The 19,433-nt window shown below is 31.2% G+C and overlaps 1 protein-coding gene across 2 annotated transcripts; it reads left to right on the plus strand.

Moving 5' to 3' along the window:
- The first annotated feature begins 263 nt into the window (after positions 1-263).
- Positions 264-19,433, plus strand: LOC129972101 (serine protease Hayan-like). Of its 2 annotated transcripts, none has more exons than XM_056086084.1 (8): positions 264-348; positions 3,905-3,996; positions 6,728-7,747; positions 8,113-8,216; positions 11,653-11,765; positions 18,304-18,590; positions 18,726-18,889; positions 19,194-19,433. In XM_056086084.1, the coding sequence occupies exons 1-8, from the start codon at positions 335-337 to the stop codon at positions 19,365-19,367; spliced, it is 1,968 nt and encodes a 655-aa protein (XP_055942059.1). In that variant the 5' UTR covers positions 264-334; the 3' UTR covers positions 19,368-19,433. The 2 variants fall into 2 exon arrangements, with proteins under 2 accessions (XP_055942059.1, XP_055942060.1); XM_056086085.1 differs by having other exon boundaries at positions 18,307-18,590.

Raw genomic sequence — 19,433 nt, forward strand, 5'->3', positions numbered from 1 at the left:
TTCAATAGAAGATCTATTGGTATGTCTATGAATTGAATAAATATACCTCATAATCTGCAAATATAGTAATCATAAAATTTTGCATTTTTTTTTTAAATCTCAGATCACATGCATCACACTGAAAGAATTGATACCAATCAATCGAACTAAATCTTACCTTTAACTAAGACATTCTAGAAGCTTCATCGAAAACTAAGTCTTTTGTTGTCAGCATTTTCCCCACCCTATGATTACTATCCTAGCGCATACGGACAGATAAGGGACTTGACTGACTCAAAGTTGTTGATAACATTTTTCTTCGACTTAGTATAGCTTACTTCAACTGACGATCGACATGGACCGCAGAGCGTAAGTGAATTTTGGTACTACATATGTTATGTAATGCTTGCTTGTTTAACATTTAATGATTAACAATTGAATCAGAGAAATCAACTGTAATGATACAACACTTTTATCTCAAGTTCATTAGCTTAAAGTGTAAAAGTTCCCTGTAAAGACAGGTTATCTTGTAAGAATTTCGAGTTTCAACAAATCATTGCAAGATTGGGGCTGTTTTCTTTTTGAGAATGATTATTTGTGATTTTGTGAAATGATTGAGATATAAATTGTTTAGGGAACTTTTGTTGATTAAAATTTATATTTAGATTAATTTATAACATTTTAATATTTTGTAAAGAATAAACTGATTATGAAATAAAGCTCGAAACCGGTTTTTGTTTAAAATTGTATAAATGTGAATTAAGTATGAGTAAATATCCTATGTTTACTATTAAAAATGACATCAGATTCTTGTATAATTTTGAAATAAATGAAGCTCTTTAATCAAAACTTTTTAACTACATTGAAATGGTTACTGGAAATACTTTTATAAATTATTTCTATTTTTGATTCCCGCCACGTTGAGTTGTTGCCTTACTGAGATAGACAAACGTGTTCGGGTTGGTTAAATCAATGTTATGGGAAACATTCATGTTATATTAAAAATATCCCAATTTTTTTTTGTCTCGAGTTTTGTGAAACTCATGTTATTTGGATGCCATGATATTACGGAGTAACTGCAGTTGCTAGAATTAATAGGAGCTTGTGAGTTAATGGTGCTTGTTGTGAGATTTAATGATTGCTTGAGGAGAATTAACTATCCTTTGAATTTTACTGTGTACAAAATATACTAAGAGAAAAAAAAATATTGTGATCATCAAAAAATTCGACTTTTCCAAATTTCTCTTCATCCCCAAGTTTATGACGACCTTGAAATCTCTTTACGACACCCCTGAATTGTGTCTGTTAACTTGTGAAGACAATAACTCAAAAATGTAAAAGCTAGACAGATGAAATTCGATGCAGTATTTACAACAAGATTGCACATTTGTATTAAATTTAGAACCAAATCCGACTATGGAATGTCTGTTTGTCTCTCAATGTGATATGGCAACTGAAAAAGTTCAAGTCAAAAGAATGACATTTTGCTTATGGTTTTATTATATGGCTTGTAGGCCTGCATTGTATCTTAGATAAAATCCGGCAACTAGTTGCTTATCTATAAGTCTATTTAATTTGATAACAAAAAATAAAGGATTTGTTTTAGCATATGGATATATAGAGGACAGAATCGTAGACATGTGTTTCAGCCCTTCGCATACAATGGCAAGTCTGACATGCGCATCGTATTATGAATTTTTAATTTTAAATAAGCAGTTAAGCAAAAGTATTAAATAATTTAAAATGCAAAAATCAATTAAAAAAGCTCCAAAATCTCAAATGCCCTTAAATTAGTATAAGGATGTAAATAGTAATAAATGTCCCTGATAGGACGTGACATCTAATTAGAATGCTAAGTAAATTCGTAGGTCAAAAGGTTTATTTTAGAACTAATAAGTCAAAGAATAAATTGTTTCTCTATCCATGTGCAGGCAAATACGATATCTCAGAAACAAAGCAAAATAAATAAAGGAATAAATAAAAGGAAATTTGTCATGCAATTTTCACATCAGACTTCTAGATAGAAATCTTATTCCTATCCGATCAACCGGAAAAGATTCAAAGCGCATACGTTCGATTTTTGAGGGTGTAGAAAGTCGGGTGAAAAGTATTAATTAGTTCTTAAGGATTTAAAATTAGTATTGCGAATTAACTATTTAAAATTAACGAGAAAGCCAAATGAAGAATATTTTTATTAATTTAAATTTTCTTTTGCGTATTAACAATTGAAAATTAATGAAAGTCGAGTAAAGGATACTTTTTTAAATTCAAATTTTCTGTTGCGTATTAACTATTAAGTAAGATTTAACGAATCAAAAGATAAAATATATTAAAATGAAAATCGGAGCACTGAATTATATCCTTTTCAATAATTGCGGTCCTTAAAATCAAGATGCTTGAAAATTTTTAATTTCATATCATTTCAAAGACGCGTTAGATCTAAAATAGAATGATTTATTGTTTTCAACGGTGAAACTCTAGATTTCAACAGGCAATTGTATTCACCATCAAACAAACGAAATAAAATTCCCTTGTTTGATCGAGAGGTAAAACGGCTATGACAATAATGCATTTGTGCGCGAATTGAAATGAAATTAAAACCATTTGCAAGTGCTATTGCATTATCTTGATCAGCGCTTTAATTTCTTCTCCTTTCTCTACTAACAAATGTATAACAATCTCATTTCAAATTGAAAATATTTTTCAGAACCCGAAGTGTAGATACTTGTAGAAAAATAAAATATTCAATAACTTATTAAAGGAAAACAAATTAAATAAATTAATTTGATAAAAATATTTTAAAATAAGTGCAGTAGAAGAAGAACTGATGAAACCAAGAAAGTTGAAATTCGAAGAAAGTTTACTAAGAGAGTTAGATGAAATTTGGTACATAGATTTATCATCTGTGGCGTAGATACCTGTCAAATTTTGATCCAAATCCAACAACGGGTTAACCGTCTGTCGGTCTGCACTTTCAGAAACATGTAAACGCAATGAGTTAAATATATGAAATTTGGTATGTGATTTTTGTGGATACACGTGTAGTTCTGTGAAAAATTTTCGTTTCAATCGGTTAAGAATAAACGCGTCTAAAACAGAAATTCTATTTTCGAATATTATTGCCCGCATAATAGGGAGTAATCAACCCGTCCCCCCGAAAAAAAAGCAACCCTCGCCCAGGTTCATGAGATATATTCAGTATCAATTCATGTCAAAAGTTAGTATTCCATTATTATTGTACGCTAGTGCCATGCAAGGCGTTTTTCATGAGAGAGTATGCAAGAAAGTTTTAGAGAGACTATTGCAGCTGATTTTTTTTAAGTTACCATATTGGCACAGACGAATGAACTCAGATTGTCTATAGCCGGATTTCATTCAAAATTTAACAGACATCTGAAAATATCTTCGAAAAACCTAAATGCAGGCATCCATTGCATCATAAGTGCGAGTATTTTTTATTTTTTGTATCATTTATCGATTTTCATTTTATCATCATTTATTGATTTGAAATTCACAGATTCACAAAAAAAAGATGCAATAAAGAAAGAAAGTAAATTTACTGCGGTTTGACCAAAGAATATGAAAAAATAAGTAGAATCTTCATTCCTTGATTTTCAAAAAATGTAAAATAAACACGTTGTAAGATATTGCTGTTGACGATGTAAACGATTCGAATTTCATTGGAACATTAGAAAGTATTGTTGCAAATGACGTATAAAAATATCTTTAAAAATATTTTAAAATTAGAAAATTGTTAAATTATTTTGAAGGATGGAAAAATTTCATTCAGTTTTTAATTATTTGAAATTTAAACAAAAAATCCCACCAAGATGCCCAAATATTTCAGTATGGCATATTCTTTTTAGCTTCTACTTTCTGTAAAACTAATTTCTTAGTATCTGTTTAATGAAAGATTCATTTTTAGGTTAACGTCCACATATCGGCGAAGTTTAGTGGTATACTTTCTTACCCTTATATGTTCCTGCTTTCCAGTCATCTTTGCTCAGAACTGGAGAAGTAAGCTTTTGTTACTTATGCTTTTCTAAGATAAAAATTCAAAATATTAGGGATCATTCTCGATTTTTTTAATTGAAAATAAGCGTTTTTACTTCAGTTAGTGATAACTGGAAAACTATACGATTTTGGTCTAGTTGCTTAAAACGAATGTAATTTTGATAGATTAGAAATTCATAATTTATATATTGAAAAGCCGATCTAAATTTTAAACGTCGGAGATTTTCTGAATAATAAAGGTCTTATTAAATATATGTATAATGTTTCATTTCATGGAGTCTTTTTATTTTTTTACTGTCGTTTTAGATGCATAGAAATATTATTATGATGTTATACAACAGTGATTCAATTTTTCATATTTTGACTCGTCTTTGAATATAAACGAAAATTGTTATTATTTAATTTGTTTCTAAATACTTTTGATGTTGTCTTTTCGTGTCCATAAATATTATTACAATTTTTGAAGCAAAAGATTTTTAAAATTTTATTTGGAATAAAACACAGAAGATCGTTTGCAATTGAAAATGTTTCTTAAATAGATATTTTTTTTAATTCTAATTTATTATCAATGTGTGAAAGGATTTTTTTTTAATAAAAAATTTTCCTTTTTAAATATTTCCTTTTGAAATTTTTGAAAATTAATTTTTTTTTATTTAAAAAGTTTAAGAAATAAACAGTTAAGTTTATGATAAAAAAATTAACTCCTTTAACTATGAATTTATTAATGGAAATGGAAATGATATCAAAGGCTGTTAGGCCTCCAAGTTATTGTTGTCTTTTAAATTGTAACTGCTTTTAATTTAATTATAGAAGTAAACATCATTTTTTTTCGTTAAATTCAGAAGATGAAATAAAGGTTTATTGCCATAAATGTTATCAAGATAGGAAAGCATTTGCTTTTCAATGAGATGTGTTAATTAGATCTCAGTTTTTTAGATTACTTGCCAAGCTGTACATTATTTAGGAAAGAAAAAAAAATATTCCCCTTTAGAGATACATTTCTTAAGGTTAAAAAAAGTAATTTAAGATTTTTCCTTCAACCCTTTTTATGTCTTATGTTAAAATTAATTTAGTTATATATATAAAACTAAACACATTCATATATGTCGGTATCTTGAAGAAATTGAGTCTTTTTCATTATATACAAACCAAAAAATTAAATTCAATTGCGTTTGCGATTGTTTGCTGTTTATTGAATTTGAATAAAAAAAAATCTTTTTGAATATTCTATTTAGAAGCATTTCTTTTGTTACTTTCTCATAAGAAAAATATAAATTAAAAAAATTTGCTAAAAATTGCTAAAAAATTCGACTTTCTACTTCCGATAAATTCCCACATCCTAACATCCTTTATTGTGAAAAAAACATCTTTTGAAATTATGTCATTCTGTCTGTTTGCCTATCAGTTTGTGAGCACAGTAAATAAGATGAACTGAAATTAATCTTTTCTCCAAAATTGTAGATTTCTATTAAATTAGAATAGCAGATTTCATAGAAATTGAAACCATAGACTTCTATTAGATGCCTGTCTTCAATTCTTTTGTCTGCATTTGAAAACGATAACTCAAAGCCGCAAAAAGATAGATAGATGAAACTTGGAATATGGTTTATTACTTGAACTATTGATTTGAATCAAGTTCTTAAGGAAATCCATCAAACGAATGACTGTTTGTTGATCTGTTTATTAGTAGCTTTGTGAAAGAAGTAACTCAAAACCGCTACATTTACTGCTGGATTGGAGAATTTTGCAACAATACTTTCAAGTCAAATTTATAGATCTGTTTTTAATTTTAGATTGAACTTATTGAAAGGTAGGCTCCATGTTCTTATAGGTGGACACCTTAGATATGGGGACGATAAGATTGGTAGTTGTTTCTGGATTTCATGATAGGGGCATTAAAGTTGTTGGGTGGAATTAACCCCACTTCCATCGCAGGGCGTTCCTCTCACTACTAATTCCTACCTCCATGCTGTCGCGACGACCTTATTCAGTTTTCTAGGCTGTGAAGGGGGGGGGGAGGGAGTAGTTCACTTATAGTTGTTTTTCCATTAGTATGACAGTTTAATAATTCAAGTATACAACAAATAAGATTAATGAAATTTGGTATGTGGACATCATTTTTTTGTGGATTTATATAAAATTTTAAATCCAATCCTTCAGTGAAAATGGGCCAATGCGTACTCTATTTGTTCACTTTTCTATGAAGCTATATCCAAGAATAAATATATATCCTCCCCCCATATCAAGTAGATATAAAAGAAAGACGAGAAAAGATTCATTTTGTAAAAAACAGAATAAATAGAGGCTTACCTCAGGTGTCGTCCTCGTCATCTGACCATGGTTCAAGTTTACGAGGTCTGTCCCAAAATAGCCCTAGTGTTGCTTTAAAACTGGACCTTAATTTAATTAAACTAAACTAAACTATAAGCTATTACAAACGTTGTACTTCATAATTTCGAGATATATCAATGTTCACCTAAATAAAATATGACAGCAAAAATCTATGATCAATGTTTTTAATGTTCTCTAAAGCACAAAACATGCTATAATGTCCTAGTATGTGAGAAATTAGAGAGATGAACACTTCTCAAATTTACTTGCTTATAAATCATTACAAACGCTGTGCTTTTGTGCTTCATATTTCGAAACGCATCAATGTTCACCAAATATAAACTAATGCCATTTTTTGCTGTTCTCAGTTTTCTAAACGAAAAGTCATTCATTTTTTTTCCAGATCCAGAAGACATCAGAAGGCCTCACGATTCTCATACGACGGAACCCTTCTTAGACTTGTGCTATACTCCCGAAGGATTCAAGGGCGAATGTCGTGGACTATCTGAGTGTTGGGTCACCAAATACGAAAATTATTCACTAAAACAATGTAGATATAATGGCTACAGAGAAACATTTTGCTGTCCAGACTGGACAGAAGAAAACTTTCAAATCGTGTCTTCCTACACAATACGGCAATCTTCTGTGCATCGAGTGAAAGTGGTAGAAACTACAACTATTCCAGTCAAAAGTTTATTCGATTTTATCGTCAAACCTATTATAAGTTCAATTTTAAACTTAAATGCAGATGGAGGTGATCAAACGTCTCAGCAATCAACTCAAACGCCTCCGGTGACAGAGCCTCCAATTAGAGTGCCAGAACCTGTTATCACGAGATTGCCTATCTGGAATCCAAAAGTTACTCCAGCTAGGATGGTGCTGACTACCAAGACATCTTTTATTATACCTACCAGAAGTCCCGTGATGGTTCAATCATTTAACAGAAATGGATCTAATATTATACCTACAAAGAACCCTGTAATGGTTCAATCATTAAACAGAAATGGGTCTTATATTGTATCTACCAGAAGTCCCGTAATGGTTCAATCACTTAAGAGAAATGGATCTAATATTGTACCTATCAGAAATCCTGTAATGGTTCAATCATTTAACAGAAATGGATCTAATATTGTACCTACCAGAAGTCCTGTAATGGCTCAATCATTTAACAGAGATAGATTTAGCACTGTATCTACCAGGAAGCCTGTGGTATCACAATCCTTTTATAGAAATACATCCAGCATGGTGCCAACAAGGAATCCAGCGACACTTCAATCGTTTAACAGAAATGAATCTAATGTTGTACCTACCAGAAATTCTCCGGCTTCTCAATATTTTACGACAAAGAAAACAACAAAATCTCAGATAACAAGGGCCACTGTTCCAAGCATTATAATGCCATCTGCTGCGCCAAATTTTGAAGGTGAATATTTCTATCTTTCGAACTTTTTAATGATTTTGAAATAAAAAAAGTTGTGGTGATTTTTTTTTCTTTGCATTTTGCCAATAATTTTTGAAGACCAAAATGATTTTTGCTTCTCCTTAAAATTCGGTCACATCTTTTCAGTTGTATTAACTCAATTTTCATTGTATATTTCTCATGGCTTATAATAAAATTCTAATAATTTTTTTTATAATTATTGGTATAAAGGGAAAGTTACATGGTATGTACGCACGAAACACTAAGTGCATAATGATAGCTATGTTGTAATCAAGGAATATATTTTTATGTGAAATAAGCCACCATGACCGTATTGTGACAGATGAATTCTTTTAATGCATAAACAGGTTGCGGACGAAAATATTCCAAACACGGACCGTTGTTTGATGCAAGAAAAATTCAAACGTACGTTATTGGCGGGCACGATGCAAAAGAACACTGGCCATGGATGGTAAGTAGATAACGGTACTTTAAATAATTGTTTATTTTTATTTGTAAATAACAATAAGTTACTCTTCAAAAATTGCGGCTGTGTAATTAAGTGAACAGAGAATCATGTCCCCAATAGTGAAATCATGTGATAGAGACTTTTGTGTTCGTGGAAAAGTTGGCGAACAGTTTCCTATGAAATATTTTGTTCTTTAGGGGCAAATGCTTTCATGGAAGCCATCGAACATAAAGGGCAGAATAGAACATTTGTACATTAAGAGCAAATGTTCCATTCTTTCTTGATATCTAAGAAAGTTTACACTATACAGGAAATTGTTTTCAAAAAAATCAAAAGAATGATTTGTTCGTAAAGGGTAAAATACTACACTTACCCATTAAGAGCAAACGCTCTATTCTTTCTTGATACCTAATAATATCTAAGTATATCTTGATACCTAAGATATCTAAGCCAAATACTTTCACAGGAAAATGTTTGGCTTCAAGAAGACGAATTATAAACAAGAATAAAGTAATAAAAGATAATGAAAAATTTCTACGAATAAAATAATTATACCAACTTTCTTCGAGCAATGCTTCTTATTTATGTCACATAGATTTATGTCATTAGACATAGCAGATTTTTAATCTTTTATAATAATTCTCATTTCATGTAATAATTTGTCTCTAATCTTTTCTATTGAGATACAATGTTATGTCTTCTTTACGTCTGTAATTTACTGTTTCTTTTAATATTCAGTATTCAAGGCATTGTACAATTGTTCTTTTATTATATTGTTGACAATTGTTTACAAAATCATTTTGTAATTTTCTTCTTTCTATTCATTTTTATGTCGTATTATTTTTAAAAATTAGTTTACTTAGTTTTACATCTGATTGATAAGGCGACACATAAGCTCTGGAGATGTAGTGTGGTATGGTGTTCAGATGCTAATAAAAATGTTCAGATTATGATTAGACGTTATATGAAAATGTTTAATTTGTGATCAGGTGTCATACAAAATTGTTCAGATTATGATTAGACGTCATATGAAAATGTTTAGTTTATGATCAGGTGTCATACAAAATTGTTCAGATTATGATTAGACGTCATATGAAAATGTTTAGTTTATGATCAGGTGTCATACAAAATTGTTCAGATTATGATTAGACGTCATATGAAAATGTTCAGTTTATGATCAGGTGTCATACAAAATTGTTCAGATTATGATTAGACGTCATATGAAAATGTTTAGTTTATGATCAGGTGTCATACAAAATTGTTCAGATTATGATTAGACGTTATATGAAAATGTTTAGTTTATGATCAGGTGTCATACAAAATTGTTCAGATTATGATTAGACGTCATATGAAAATGTTTAGTTTATGATCAGGTGTCATACAAAATTGTTCAGATTATGTTTAGACGTCATATGAAAATGTTTAGTTTATGATCAGGTGTCATACAAAATTGTTCAGATTATGATTAGACGTCATATGAAAATGTTTAGTTTATGATCAGGTGTCATACAAAATTGTTCAGATTATGATTAGACGTCATATGAAAATGTTTAGTTTATGATCAGATGTCATACAAAATTGTTCAGATTATGATCAGACATCATATAAGAATGTTCAGTTTAAGATGGGACATCCTACACCAGAGGTATTCCAGCTATGCAGCAGAGAAGAATCCGGTTTGGTGGTTTATTCTTAACGCTCTAATAGACATAATATTATTGTAGGGATGATTCACTTCTACCTCCACGACGATGACCGGAAGTATCACCTATTGGACTGTAACGTGAAGGTGACGACACTTAATACTCACCAATGTTCCCGCTTCATGGCTGTTGCGGTGTCCCGATCGTCAACCAAATTCATATATTTTCTGACATTTCGAAAATATCTCTAATGTAACTATGAAAATTTCATGGTATACTTTCGAATAAGGCAATGCTGTTCTCTGGTTATGGTCAGGCATTCCGAATTTTCTGGAACAGTTTAGAACATCGATTATTTTTCCAGACTTGGATAAGTATCTTGAATTTATTCCAAATTTCAATTAAATGTCCTGAATTATTCTAAATTTTATATATTGGTAAGTATTTTTGGTTTTGGTATGAAAAATGTTTAAATAAGCATATTTTTCTAAAAAGTTAATTCCAATAGTTAGTTTGAAAATAAAAATTAAGAAAAGAGGAATTCTGCTTTTCCGTTTTCTCTACACATATAAATTGTTCAGAGATCCTGTTGTCCGACATTTTGTCTCTTTGGAGAAATAATCCCTGAATTAAAAAATATTCTTATATAAGAATTAAGTGTCCTGTATTGTCCTTTTTCATACTTATTAGTAGATACAAAACATTGACAAATAACTAAATTCAAATTTTAAACTAGTTCTGCAAAAAATCTCTTTTCTAACTTTTTAGTATGCATTGAATAGGATTTCTTTACTTTGACCAAAGTAGTCTGAAAGAAAAAATAATAAAAAAAATTGTAAATATTTCTGTTTTACCTTAAAAAAATTTGCACTTATTTATTCCCTCCTACAAGAAGTATACAAAAAGGTATTTTAATTAACAAAAAATTCGAATGTGCAGATTTTGACGAATTCTATGTTTCAGGCTTCCTTAAGTAAAAAAAAAAAAAAAAAAAAAAACATTATGTCTGTCTAGACGGTAAACTCGATATCTCAGAAACGTGTTGAGCTGGATGGATGAAATTTAGTACAATACATCTATTCAAAATTTGTAGATTTCTTTCCAATTTTGAATGAAATCCATTCAGAGGAAGTACATGTGTCCAACTGTAGTATATAAATCAACACGATAGCTACAAAACGGAGATCCAATGAATAAAGTCTGATGCTCAGATTTAATATTTAAAGTGTAGATATTTATCAAATTTTTAGCCAAATCTGTCAGAGGGTTGATTCTTTGTTAGTCTGTACTTTCACAAGCATATGAAAGTGATAACTCAAAAACGTAATGATTAAATAAATGAAATTTTATTTCTGATTTTGTGATTAAAATTTTAGTTCTGTGACAAATTTTCGTTGCAACCCGTTTGGGAAAAGTCGTCCAAAATATACATCTGATTTTCTGCTACTTGTGTTTAACTGCATCCGAGCGATTTATCGCCAAAGACGGAACTCTAACATGGCCAAACGTAGCTATTACTCGCCAATGCATATAGTAATAATACTGAAGTACATTTATTAGCACAAAACATGCGTGGGGACTACTCCCATTGTTTTTTTTATAACACTTTTGGATTTTGTTCCTGTTTGTTTCCTTTCTTCCTCTAGTTCTGAAAAGTTCAGAAAATGTGGTGTTTAGTTTTCATAAATTTTCACGTCGCTGCGTTCAAAAATAGTTCTGATCTTTTTCAATTTCAGGAAAATTCCTTCTGTTGGATGATAAAGTGCTAAATGCTTCGACTGATTTGTTTATTTTAGGTTGCCATCCATTTATCAAGAAATCGTTCTCCCCCCAAATTCATGTGCGGCGGAAGTTTGATCACAACTCGCCATGTTTTGACAGCTGCTCATTGCTTCGACACTAGGAGTCAGTAAGTGCTCACTTTGTTTATGAAACGGTTCGTACTTTCAAAACGATTTGGACTACAAACCGTACAAAGCAAATTTTGAAGTAATATTTTGAATTTTTGTTAAAGAGCATAAATTATTTTGTTTTAGAATTGTCTACAACGATTCAAAATGATACGTAGCATACTTATACTATTAATGTTAAATGGATGCCTTTGATAAATATTAAATAATGGCTATAAATGATTTGGGTGTTGTTGAAGAAATTCTTATCAAATAAAATTCTGTGTTTTTGCTTGATATTTTATTTTTAATACCTGGCAACATCCATAAAACTTAGTAATGTTAAACATGTTTTTCCATTAGAGAGTATCTGCAAGATATAGAATTATTTAACATTTCTTATTTTCTGTTTTGAGCTTGGCAACAACAATTAAATTTAAACTGATTAAGAATTTACGTTATCATTCGTTCTTGCCTGCGTTCTTTTTATTGTTGTGCATTAAAATATTTAGATTTCTACTAAGCGATTCTTATCAAAAAGCTTACTACTTTAATTATAAACTTGAAGGGAAAATGTTATTGCTTTCTTAAAATAAGAAAGTTATAGATCATACTTCGTTTCCCATAACCTTTTTATCATTTTGTGTTCTAATTATATATATATATATATATATATATATATATATATATATATATATATATATATATATATATATATATATATATATATATATATAATATACTATCCGCTTTTAGCGACCAGCCGGTTCGTCAGTCTTAATGCTTGTTAAAATTTTAATAATTAAATATTTTATGTAACTTCTATTTTAATAGCTTCTTCGTCAAAATATTTTAAAGCTCCAAATTTTGATAGTCATATAATTCATTCATAAACGTTATAATTCATTCTATTTACGATATGGCCTTCAGCATAACGTAATCCGTATCCCTCTAATTTTCTGTTAGCTCCCGTAGAATTTATGCTCTAAATTAAAGTGGAAATGGTTAAATTGCAATTAATATCAGAACATTTCTTACTGAAACGAAGCATTTTTTTAATATGAGTATTGGAAACAGAGTCGCTGAGTATTTAAACCTTATGAGCACTAAAGAATATCTTTATGTAATATCTCAAGAAGTTTTCTACAAAATTTTCTCAGATTCATCATGAACAGATCAATTAATTAACAATATTTAGTTTTAAATGCATGAAACTCTAAGAAAATAAACAGAATCGTTTGAAATAATCGGTCGGAAACATGTTCAAAACCAATTCCGATCCGTTGAAAATAGAGTTGTCAACAATCAGAACACAATGCGCATGCGTGAATTTTCAACTCCAAATATGGTAATGCAAATGCTTGAATTTTCTACGCCAGTTGGGGAAACGCTATGCAGATTAGAAATTTTTAATTTCCTTTATTCTGTTTTATTTTAATTCCAAAGTACTTCAGAATGAATCTGGATGATCGATTAACTAACAATGTTTAATTTTAAATGCATCAAACACTAAGAAAATAAACAGAATCGTTTGAAATAATCCTCTGAAAGTAAGTTAAGCCTATCCTCATTAGCGTGGGGGAAAAACCTGAAGCCTTACTCATTTGGCGGTGAGGAAACGAAAAGAATTTTTGGCGGGAAAGTTAGTTTTTAATTAATAATTAAAATTTTAATTAAAAATTCAAAAAAGGGACCCCAGGTGCACATTCCCGACCTCCAAGGTATGCATGTGCCAAATTTGGTAGCTGTACGTCAAGCGGTCTGGCCTGTAGAGAGCCAACACACACACACACACATTGATCTTTATATAAGTATAGATAAAACATTGTATCAATTAAAAATTCAGTTTCACATTTTAAACATTTCTGAAACTGGAACTTTGAATGAACTGAACTGGAAATTTGAAAAAGAAAAAAAAAGTTTCAGATTGTAGCGACTTAAATCTCGAAAAACATTAAAAGAATCGCTACCGTAAGAGTCATCGGAGAATGAGTTCGAACTTAAATGCTATTACTACACTTTAAAAATATTAATCTGGTAAGTGAACCAGTTTGTCACCAAAAATGATTAAATATCAAAATTCTATGAACGACAGTATTTATTGTCGAAAAGCAGCAACCTTTCAAAAGGAAATAATGGTGCCAGTAGAATAAGAATAAAAGAAACAATTCAGTTAAGGAAGTCGCAGAGATTGCTGGAAGTCGCAAGTCCAGCAATGAGTGCAAACCACTTGTCGTCATATATAGGGAATCTCCTTATTACACTTTTACCCCCTCCTTTGGCAAGAATATTATATAACCAAACGCGAACGCCAAGTACAAGAAATGGAGGAATTCCCTTCGTGCTGTGATGACGTCATTTGCTTCAGATTACATTTCTTGTGAGATATCCATGTGATTAAAGTTATCACGTCATTGATTCAAGGACAAAAAATAAACATCACAATTTATAATTGAATTTAAAAATATGCTACAGAAGATTCTGCTTCTTTTATTTGCCACTGTCTTAGTTAATAGTGAGAACTATACTATACCAGTATCTTTGCGTAGAGTCCTGAAAATTCATTCCTCTATTGCAAAAAATTTCAAAGAAATTTTTAGAAGCAATGATTAGCAAATGGAAACGAATGTTCTTCATCTGTTTAAGATTTTTTTTTAAATATTTTCTTTTATTGAATACCGGCAATTCACTAAGAAAACAATAGTTTCAAAATTTCTTACTCAACTAATTATTTATCCCTTAAATATTCTGAGACTTTTCTATTAGCGAGGTACCAGTTATTATCAAGCTCAAATAATGGCAACGATGTAAGAATGTAGTATTAATGTCTCTGCCAAAATTCGCGCTGATTACCAATAAAATATCTTCTGACATTATTGTCATTGCAGTTATGGTGACTCATTTAAAAGTAATCAGCGGGAGTGATCTAAAACATTCTTGCATATTCTCCCATAAATGTGTCATTCCTGAGAATGCTTTACATGGTATTGGTGTACGATAGTTACGAAATATCAACTTTGGCATGAATTTAGCATTTTGACTGAATCTACCACGCCATCCTTGGCGAGATTTTTGGCGATTAATCCCTGGCATGCGGTTAATAGTATTCGAAAATTAAATTTCTGTTTTAGAGGCGATTGAAGTAAAAATTTACCCAAAAATGACCCTTTCAGTCACAAAAATCTCATACCAAATCTGATATATTTAAATCATTACATTTTTAAGTTATCGCATTTACATGTTCCTGAAAGCATAGACAGACAGACCATCAAAGCATTTTTGAGAAATCTTTGTACCAGACAGACGGACAATTTCCAAAAAGGCGTTTTTCGAACTCAAGGAGGTCTAAAATGTGGAAATTCGTCAACATCTCGAGTTCGAATTCTTTGACGATTACTACTCTTTATACTACATATACAAGAAAGAAAAAAACAATAATGTATTTTGAGTTTGAGCACAAAATTGCTCTCGATAAAGAATATCTTCTTTTAAAAATGTAATTACTTTTTCTTCATCCTGTAACATTCCCCGTTGCCCAGTACTGATAAGACATTTACAGCCAGCTGTGTCGTCGCTGTTACTTACTAAACTCATTGAGATAGCCAGATGATGGATCTTTTCACCTGGGTAGTCTCGTATCTGTTCATTAGCGACTACAGTGAAAGACCATATGTGGGAATTCCTCGTACAAGAGATATTGAGAGTACCTTCAAAGAGAGAGGGGTGTCCAAACATCTGGATGCTAAATGTTTCTCATTGTGAAAGGACTATGATAACTCCGTGTTCCAGAATAGTCAGTTATGAAAGGTGCATCACACAAAGGACCTTCCCACGACCGACTGGCGCCGCTGAGAGAGCCTATTGCTGAACCCCGATTGGCCTAAAAAGAGCTCAAATGACCAATGTAAATTAAGAGGTGGAGAGTGTCGCCATAAAGTGCGGAGATTTTTTTTAGGAGAAGAGAAGAAACGAATTGCAGGCAGACTGTTGGACTACGCAGACGAGTTCGGAGTCCGAGAATCAACCGAGTTTCAAGAAAACCCTTCGACTTCGACTGTTGTGTCTCCTACTACAGGTGTAAATAACTATTTATTTAACCAAGATGAGAACAAGTTGTTCTTTTGTATATATAGGGCTGTAAAATAAAGAATTGTCTGGAAATTCTGCTTCGTTATTTGATCAGTCTAGATCAAGACGTTACAATCCGTAGGTAATTGCCAAACTATGAAATCCATATTTTATTATGCACAAACTTTGGACAAAAAATAAGCCGAGTCCAGGTTATTAGAATATTACTTAACACACAACTTTTATGTATATTTTTTTGCTTTATATTATTCTTATAATCTTGGCTATAAATCTAATAAAGTATTCATTAAAAATAAATACAATAATACTGATCTTGGTATATTATCGCCGTTTCAACAAAAAAGCAGAATCAGTTGTCGCCTGGCAATACTTTGTCAGCATATAAGGGCGGCAACATCGCAACATACTATAAATAGTAATCAAATATCGGCGTTGGAATTTGGAAAATTCACTCAGGTGTTTTTACAAACGAAAAAGTATCCATTATTTTTGTGTTATCTGTTTGTGAATTTCAAAAAAATTTACAATTAAATGTCAGAGGTAATGTTTTCTATACTGCTTACTCATAAACTTAATAGAATGCATTTTGTATTTATTCTGTTACGTAATATAGAAATAAAATTGAAATATGCTATCGCAAGTTTCAAGTTATCATGTGAGAAGCTTATTTTTTAAACTCATTGTTTGTCTTAATTAATTAAAATCATTAACCAGTTTAAACCGGCTTGAAACAACCACGAGACAAACAGATTATGCATGCGTCGATATTTAAAAAAAAAAAGGTGCTTTTTTTTCATCTTAAAATCGTTCGAGCTCAAACTTTTCTTTGCCAGCTAGAAAATGTGAAAATTTAAAAAAATTTTATAACTTTCGATACCTCTCCTCGTTGTTTCGCGTTCATTGCTCTTTTCTTATCTGTGCTTCTTCGAGCAATAACTCTTAGGATGCTGTCCTTTATTGACCAGACAGGAGAATCGGGTACAGGGCGGACATTCTCGCCAAGTTGTAACTTTTTGTTGGCGATAAGTCATCAAATGTCACAATATCATTTTCTAATAACCTTAAAAGCAAAAAAATTGGTGCCTCAAAAGCGATACATCGCTAATTTTCCACCCATAGATTTTGTGGCTTCAAAAACCTCAAATCAAAACAACATCATGTTCTCACATGATAGAAACCAACACAACATCATGATAAATCACTGATAAAAAAATGTAATTCATTTTGGAGAAATTCACTTCGTCTATTGAGCTCAAAAATTAAAAGAGGTCCTCAGTTTCGGTGTCAAGATAGCAAAATATCAAAAATAAATTACTTTTATCTAGCTTATAATATAGTATATCAATGCATATACTGATAAACTAACAACCTGCAAGTTGAAGGATTTGTACCAAAATTTAATAAAGATCTACAAACAAAATCCAAATAGAAATGTAAAAGCCATACTTCCATAAGCAAAACCTCAAAATTCTGATCATTTATGTTCAGTCAACACATTTGCAAACACCTGGCTGAACACTCGGGTAGACTTATTGGCGATATAATATTTGATATAGAACTACAGTTTTTGTGATGAAGATCATACTTTAAAGTCCGTTCCCTCAGATCATTCGGTTTGTGAGCTTGCAGAAAAACATATTTAACTCATAAATATTAAACATATTTAACTCAGAAAAACATATTTAACTCATAACTCATAAAAAACCAATGGAAGTGGTCACCCCATAACTTTCTCGCATAATCTCTAATAAACTTGCCATGCCAGAGAACGCCTTATATGGTATTGACGTACAATAGTTACGAAATATTAACTTTTGGCGTGAATTTTGCATATTTACCGAATTTATCGTGTCATTCTTGGCGAGTTATTGGGAGGTTGATCCCTGGCATATAATTATTAGTATCCGAAAATGGAATTTGTGTTTTAGACACGTTTGTCTCAATCGATTGATATAAAAATTTGACACAAAGCTTCAAGTGTAGTCACAAAATCCGCTACCAAATTTGATATATTTAAATCACTGCGTTTTTGAGCTATCGCGTTTACATGTTTCTGAAAGTAAATAATGACATGCGATCAATTCCTTGTCGGATTTGCCTCAAAATTCAACATGTGATGTGTCTATACTACATATGTTAAATCTGTATACCAAATTTTATCTGTCATGTCACTTCGTTCTGTAGTTATCGTGTTGAATTATATTCGGACAGACGGACTTCTGAACAGATTTCTCTCAAAATTTGATTGAAGTTTGATTTGGTACAAAGCCCGTATACCAATTTTCAACCATCAAACTTGGTTTTTTTTAGCTATCTTTGTCACAGACAGACGAAAATTTTCCAAAAATGTGCTTTTTGAGTTCGAATTTCTTGACGATCTTTCGATTCTTTCTTTATACTACATATACTAGAAAGTAATAATAAAAGCATAAAACCAATTATATTATAGATACCTTTTCTTACTTTCAGCAGCAGAGATAGATACAGCGTTCTGGTTGGCACGAGCAATATCACCATAAATACCAAAGAACCCGCTGTAATTTCTAGTGGTGAATTCATCGAAGTTTTGAACATCCGTATCCACGAGCAGTATGTACCGAAAATCCATTACAATGACATAGCTGTTCTGACGCTGGAGTCCAAAGCAACTCTCAGCGAGTTCATCTTTCCCGTGTGCCTGCCATCTACCAAAGACCTTAAAGCAGTAACTTCTTATGCAAATGTCACACTTACTGGATGGGGACATACCGCCTATGGTAAAATCGCAAACAAATCATCCAATTTATTAATATATAGAGTAACCCAGAGAGTAATCTCTATTGGTCAATTCGTTGACGTCGAGAATTTTCAGAATTTTCATTAAATAAAAATGTTTATCAATACATTATTAGGTGGTACAGAAAGCAAGATTCTTCAAGAAGTTGATCTGCAAATCATTCCTCTCAGCCGTTGCCAACGTTCTTATGAAGAGTTTAAGACGAAAGCCCTTTCCCAGGGAATCATTACAGATATGCTATGTGCTGGAGATCCTCAAGGTGGAATAGATGCTTGTCAGGTGAGAAAGACATTTGTCATCGTTTTGAATTATTTATGTTATATTAACTGCCTGACAGTTTTAGCTTCTTTCCCTTCTCTTTGTACACTTCTTAAATAAAAAGTAATAATAATAACTCTTGTGAAGTTAAAATCCAAATTCAATTCCATTGATTCATCCCTTTGTTTATTATTTTTTCTATTATTATTTTCCATCAACAAACGTTCTGCCTTTCGAAAAAAAAACACCCCTCGAATATTTAAATGAATTTAATTTTTATAAAAAAATATTCGCTGAAAATTACTCCATCTCCTTTGTTTTTCAGGGTGATTCTGGGGGGCCTTTAGTAATGGAAAATGAAGACCGATGGATTCAAGTGGGCATTGTCTCTTTCGGTTTCCGATGCGGCGCCGAAAACTATCCAGGAGTTTACACCAGAGTTTCTGCTTATATGAGGTGGATCAGTCGAATTTTATCCGAGTACCAGTACTACGTCTAGTCAAGTGTTTTATGAATCATTCAGATGTGGTCTATTCAGTCTTTTTTATAATTAAATTTTATTGAA

This window comes from Argiope bruennichi, chromosome 6 (assembly GCF_947563725.1).
Source record: "Argiope bruennichi chromosome 6, qqArgBrue1.1, whole genome shotgun sequence".
NCBI classification, from domain to species: domain Eukaryota; kingdom Metazoa; phylum Arthropoda; class Arachnida; order Araneae; family Araneidae; genus Argiope; species Argiope bruennichi.

What these genes read in the sequence shown, in the direction of transcription:
- LOC129972101 (XM_056086084.1), top strand. An exon ending in CTTTGCTCAGAACTGGAGAA is followed by an intron (nt 3,997 to 6,727) that starts GTAAGCTTTTGT and finishes TTTTTTTTCCAG; the next exon opens with ATCCAGAAGACATCAGAAGG. An exon ending in ATGGGGACATACCGCCTATG is followed by an intron (nt 18,591 to 18,725) that starts GTAAAATCGCAA and finishes ATACATTATTAG; the next exon opens with GTGGTACAGAAAGCAAGATT.